Genomic DNA, 6,581 nt, shown 5'->3' with positions numbered 1-6,581 from the left:
TTATTCTTCAGTAAGGTGTGTATAGGTGAACACACCACAGAGGAAGAGAAAAAGGAACCAAACAAATCTAAAAGTAGTTAATATGCTTCATTTTTTTAATTTTAAGTGTACGCCTTGAGGTGTACTAAATACCTGTATTTATTCTAGTGTAGTGCAGTGAATGCACAAACAGACTTCTAAGAATAATATGCAAATATAATGCTAGTCTAATTTATCACACTCAACTCTTCCCAAAGCAAACAAAGCCCCCCCCTCTCACCTGGAAGAGGTTCCACAGGTCCATGAAGTAACCGGAGAACATGAGCTTCTCCGTCTTGGAGATGAGACAGTAGGTCATGAAGCTGAAGTACTGCACCAGCTTGGTGGTCCCATGCACCGCCGCGTCCACGTACAGCTTGGCCCGGCCCAGCAGGCCCAGAAGCAGGTTGTACACCTGGTACAGGAGCCAAGGGAAAGATTGGAGATATTACTCTGTATTTCTCAATTTCCATACAAAATAAACATAACGTCAAAACAGTTCCTATGAAACACGGACACTTCAATCTAAAATCGTTGTACATGAACAATACAATTTCTTTAAAAGATACAGTAAGTCTCCTTTATGGGTTGTAAATTAAATCCACTAATCCCAGTATCAATAAAATATCAGTCCTTGAAGTCTTCGAAATAGAAGATATCATCCAAAGTCTGAGCAGGTGGTCAGAAAATACCAGGAAATGGTTATTATTGCCGAGACCCTGATTGGTCGAAACGTTGTCACTAATGATGGACACCGTTTGACCTGAGCCCATTTGAAATGGTATAATTAGCTCATTAGTGGTAGTAATCTTGTTATGGGTTAGGTTGTTGGAGCTTGTGTGTTATTGTAGCGGCAAGGGGAAGTACAAAGTGTCGGTCTCAGGTCACACTCTGTGAGTGCTGTATATTAACATTCTAAGGAAGTAGGTAAGAGAGCAACAGTCGGGTTGATGTTAAGCCAAGTTAGTCTCTGAGGAACACGGGCAAGGAGAGGTGGAACTCAACATCAATGTGAGGACAAGAGGGAGGAAACATCTGTTTGGGTCCAGAGGGGCCCCAACGACACTAACTACAGCTCTCTCTCACACAGACACAAACGGTTCTGGACACCAACAATGAGGCACAGACCTAGTTTCCGCCCAGCAACAGAGACTAATTGTTTATCTTAGGAAATCTGCCTAGTCGGGGTATAAATATATATGCTTGTGTAACTTGCACGCAAGGTCGGTCCTTGCCTTTCTGCCGCACTAGGCGAGACAAAAAAATAAGTCCAAAAGACGTCGGCTCAAGCTTTTATTTTACTGTTATTTTACCAGGTAAGTTGACTGAGAACACATTCTCATTTACAGCAACGACCTGGGGAATAGTTACAGGGGATGAATGAGCCAATTGTAAACTGGGGATGATTAGGTGGACATGATGGTATGAGGGCCAGATTGGGAATTTAGCCAGAACACCGGGGTTAACACCCCTACTCTAACAATAAGTGCCATGGGATCTTTAGTGACCACAGTCACAACACCCGTTTAATGTCCCATCCAAAAGACGGCACCTTACACAGGGCAGGGTCCCTGCTATTTTTTTTTAGACCTGAGGAAAGAGTGCCTCCTACTGGCCCTCCAACACCACTTCCAGCAGCATCTGGTCTCCCATCCAGGAACCAACCCTGCTTAGCTTCAGAAGCAAGCCATCAGTGGGATGCAGGGTGGTATGCTGCTGGCTTACTGGGGTGCAGCCTACCATGTTGGCCAGCCATGGAATTTTATGAATACCCATACACGTGGTAGACCCACCATTTGTAAAACAGGCCGTTGCATTGGCTTTATTAGTCCCGATTCCTGTGACTAATCAATTTGGCTATTTAAGCTCCGAATAACAGCCACCCAACTTTATCAGGAGTTATCGTGAGCCTATTTGCAATGTGTTTGCACAACAGGAAATATTTGAATTTTTCGCTATGATCAACTTGTCAAAAATGTACAGATACACTGACACTGATCATGACAATAGGGTGAAACTAACAGTTGTGATAGTAGATTCTATACTGTCCATTTTACTTTGACCTGTCCTGTTTAGGACATATTGTTTGTTAACGTGACAGAGTATTTCTTGTTTGATTGGGTGCAATTTAGTTTGATCAGAGAAACCTGCATGATGTAAAAAGTGTCCAAATTTTATCTGCAGCCTGTAGACTACAGAAAAGGCCACGTACTCATTCTACCATATGCTTTATCGGCTACATGATTTGCGTTAGATTTTATTTTTGACCGAACGTTGATGGAGGGCCGCATCTCTGCAATAGCACCCTGGAGAAGCAAAATATTTCACGCCCCCCGTCTTTGACAAAGTGGGCACTGCTTATCACAGGGCGGCATCACCTAAAAAGAACATATGCCACTGGCCGAGAGAAATCGTCATTGTTTTAGGGCAGAATTGTGTGAGGTTTGATGTGTTTTTGTTGGTGCCAGTTTAGCTCAGAAAATGCCGCCCTCATCAATCTGCAGCCAATAGGAGGACGTCTAATCCTGCTCGCCGGCCCCGTTGGCCCTGTTGCATGTTGCGCTATTTAGCTGACGCATCCAGTTGGGTGAATAAATCTGCTCTGAGCTTCTCAGTGTCCGTCTGTACCTTGAGTAGAACCTAACACTATTAAAACACAGGGAGGAAAGAGTGCAGCGTGTAACCGTACCTGGTGGAGCACCACGGTGGTGTCGGGGGACAGGGGCAGGTCCCGCGTGGGGATGTGGAGGGAACGCGTGGAGCGGAACATCTGCCGGAACGAGTTGCTGGGAATCAGGGAGACCAGGAGGTAGGCTGCCGCTAGAGGGACAGAGGGAGAACTCAAGAGTTAGAGCAGCGTTTTGCCTAAATGTCTGTCCTTTTTTATATTTCCAGGCTAACTACACACAATCGTTCTTTTGCTAGAGCGAGAAGAGAATGATGGGGGATGAGTACAGTGGTACCTAGCTCTCGGTTGGTTCTCTGTGAGAGGTGGGGATGGAAGCGAGAGAGGGAGTAACAAATAACACACAAGATGAAAGGGCACTTTTGTAACCTGTTTTCGGGCATAGTTTTATGGGGAGCTTTTGTAACCTACACTGTATATCTAAAAGTATGTGGACACGCTGCTGACAGCTGTATAAAACCATTTCATCTCCATAGACAAGCATTGGCAGTCGAATGGCCTTACTGAACAGCTCAGTGACTTTAAACGTTGGACAGGCCAACAAGTCAGTTGGTCAAATTTCTTCCCTGATAGAGCTGCCCCGGTCAACTGTAAGATCAGATAGATGTAGGCAAGATTGGCCAGGGGGTCGAAGCACCACATACCTGTGGCGTTGTGTTGTAGTGAAATCTTTATTTAATACGTTTGCTTTATGGACTTCTTTCAAAAACGTCGTTGCAGCGCCATCTACTTGTTGTATTTATTTACTTGTTTATTTGTGAGGGCAACTCCTCTACTCAAATGAACTTTGTTATTGTTGACGGCAACGTTATTATTCTGAAACCCCTGCTTTTGTACTATACTCTTGTTTTATTCCGTTGAATGAAAGGTTGAGAGACCACAGCTCAATTTAGACTGCAACTATGTAACAATTGTCTTAAGAGGCTGCACCATTCATCTCAGAAGTGCGTGTTCAGCAAGTGGAAATGTGTCTGATAAGCAGTAACAAGTTTGTTGATGGACATTTATACTGAGTTTAAGTTTGAATACATTTAAGATGTACTTGGTCATCACTGCTACACACAATACCTGGCTTGTGGCGGCCGAGAGTTCAATAGCGACGTCGCTTTGTGATCCTTCGAGGTCGGCTCTTCCCATCATTCTGAAGCCAAATTCACCAAGCGTTGGATTGTTCACCCACTTATAGAAACCTTCCATTGATCTCACTGTGCAATCATTACATAAGGACTGTGAGGAGAATGTGTATGCAGAAGATTCCAGAAGAAAGAAAGAAAACACTTATTTTTCTTAACTCCCTGTATCCGGTGGCAACCTGACCCGACAGGAAGGAGAGGAGAAAGCCCCTCTTGCACAGCACCACTTTTTAATAAGAACGTTGTTACTATGGAAAATATAATGATGAACAAAAAGCACCCTATTTTGAAATGGAAACGTCTAGGAGCAACAACGGCTTAACCGCAAAGTGGTAGGCCACACAAGCTCACAGAACAGGACCACCGAGTGCCCTTAGGGCGCAAAAAACGTCTGTCCTCTGTTTCAACACTCACTACACAGTTCCAAACTCCCTCTGGAAGCAACGTCAGCACAATAACTGTTTTTATGGAACTTCATAAAATGGGTTTCCATGGCCGAGCAACCACACACAAGACTAAGATCACCATGCACAATGCCAAGCAACGGCTGGAGTGGTGTAAAGCTCGTCGCCATTGAACTCTGGAGCAGCGGAAACACGTTCTCTGGAATGATGAAACACGATTCACCATCTGGCAGTCCGACGGACTAATCTGGGTTTGGCAGATGCCAGGACAACGCTACCTGCCCCAATGCATAGTGCCAACTGTAAAGTTTGGTGGAGGAGGAATAATGGTCTGGGGCTGTATTTCATGGTTCGGCTAGGCCCCTTAGTTCCAGTGAAGGGAAATCTTAATATTACAGCATACAATTACATTCTAGACGATTCCGTACTTCCAACTTTGTGGCAACAGTTTGGGAAGGCCCTTTCCTGTTTCAGCATGCCCCCATGCACAAAGCGAGGTCCATACAGAAATGGTTTGTCGAGATCGGTGTGGAAGAACTTGACTGGCCTGCACAGAGCCCCGACCTCAACCCCATAGAACACTTTTGGGATGAATTGGAACGCTGCGAGCCAGGCCTAATCTCCCAACATCAATGGCCGACATCACTAATGCTCGTGGCTGAATGGAAGCAAGTCTCCGCAGCAATGTTCCAACATCTAGTGGAAAGCGTTCCCAGAAGAGTAGAGGCTGTTTTTGCAGCAAAGGGGAGACCAACTCCATATTAATGGCCATGATTTTGGAATGACATGTACGACGAGCAGGTGTCCATATACTTTTGCAGTGTAGTTAGTAAGAACTTCCAGACAGAGAAAGACGTCACAAGTGTTCTTACAGGTGCGAACACGGGGGTAGTTGTGGGCCAGTAGGAAGCGCTCCACCCAGTTTTCCATGTTCTGCAGCACCCAGCTGTGAGCCAGCTTGTTCCTGGGGGTCTGCACCGCCAACCAGTCCAGACACTGGCTAGGGTTGTACTCTATCACCTGGGAGAGAACACACACAACAAATATTATTGGCAACGGCATCAAGATCAACTGAAATAACTTGATAATGTGGATTAAGGACAAATAGATGGATAAATTGATGTTTAACTGAAGTACCTTGATAAAGAACAATGAATCAGATGAACCTATGTGCCCCTCAAAGACCATCACTAAGCTAAGGACCCTGGGACTGAACACCTCCCTTTGAAACTGGATCCTGGACTACCTGTCGGGCCGCTCCCAGGTGGTGAGGGTAGGCAACAAGACATGCGCTCCACTGACCATCAACAATGGGGCCCCTCAGGGGCGCGTGCTTAGTCCCCTCCTATAATCCCTGTTCACCCACGACTGCGTGGCAACGCCTAACTCCAACACCATCATTAAGTTCGCTGACGACACGACGGTGGTAGGCCTGATCACTGACGACAAGACAGCCTATAGGGGGGTTAGTGACCTGGCAGTGTCAGCAAGACAAACGGAGCTGATCAGGGACTACAGGAAACGGAGAACCGAGCCCGCCCCCATCCACGGGCTGTAGTGGCGTGGGTCGAGAGCTTCAAGTTCCTCACTAAGGAATTAACATGGTCCACACACACCAGCACAGTCGTGAAGGCGACAACGCCTCTTGCCCCTCAGGAGGCTGAAACGATTTGGCATGGGCCCTCAGATTCTCAACAAAGTTCTACAGCTGCACCATTGAGAGAATCTTGACTGGCTGAGTCACCGCTTGGTACGGAAACTGCTAGATGGCTACCCGGACTATCTGCATTGACCCTTTTTGTACCAACTCTTTTGACTCATCACATAGGCTGCTGCTACTGTTTATTATCTATCCTGTTGCCGAGTCACTCGACCCCTACCTATATGTACATATCTACCTCAATGACCTTGTACCCCTGCACATCGACTTGGCTATATACACGGGGTAACAGCACCAAGATATCGTTATTTATTCCTTCTATTATTATAATTGTTCTATCTAAACCGTTGGGAAGGGCCCGTAAGGATCACTGTTAGTCTACACCTGCTGTTTACGAAGTATGTGACCAATAACATTGGATTTTATCTTGAGTGTGTGTGACCGTACCTCCCAGATCCTCTGTAGTATGTATGAGGCGAAGGAAGGCATGCCCGGAGGACCACCTGACAGCTCCATCAGCATGGTGAGCAGCTTGAAGAAAGGGTTTGCCGCCTAAAAGAGGAATGCAGAGGCAGAGAGAGAGAGAGAGAGTTGGGGACGGCGAGAGAGAGAGAGAGAGACGGCGAGAGGGACGGCGAGAGAGAGAGAGAGAGGGACGGCGAGAGCGAGAGAGAGAGAGA

At 46.2% G+C, this 6,581-nt stretch overlaps 1 protein-coding gene across 1 annotated transcript in view; it reads right to left on the bottom strand.

Annotated features, from left to right (window-relative positions):
- The window catches only part of LOC111958686 (ubiquitin carboxyl-terminal hydrolase 34), a 73,059-nt gene that overhangs the window by 18,253 nt on the left and 48,225 nt on the right, over window positions 1–6,581 (bottom strand). Inside the window, 2 exon segments of the mRNA XM_070448668.1 lie at window positions 260–433; window positions 2,708–2,838. Coding sequence (XP_070304769.1) covers window positions 260–433; window positions 2,708–2,838 — 305 coding nt within the window.

The sequence above is a fragment of the Salvelinus sp. IW2-2015 genome, linkage group LG1, assembly GCF_002910315.2.
Source record: "Salvelinus sp. IW2-2015 linkage group LG1, ASM291031v2, whole genome shotgun sequence".
Lineage (NCBI taxonomy): Eukaryota > Metazoa > Chordata > Actinopteri > Salmoniformes > Salmonidae > Salvelinus > Salvelinus sp. IW2-2015.
The sequence above is the reverse complement of the archived record's forward strand: the minus strand, read 5'-3'. Positions and strand labels throughout refer to the sequence as shown.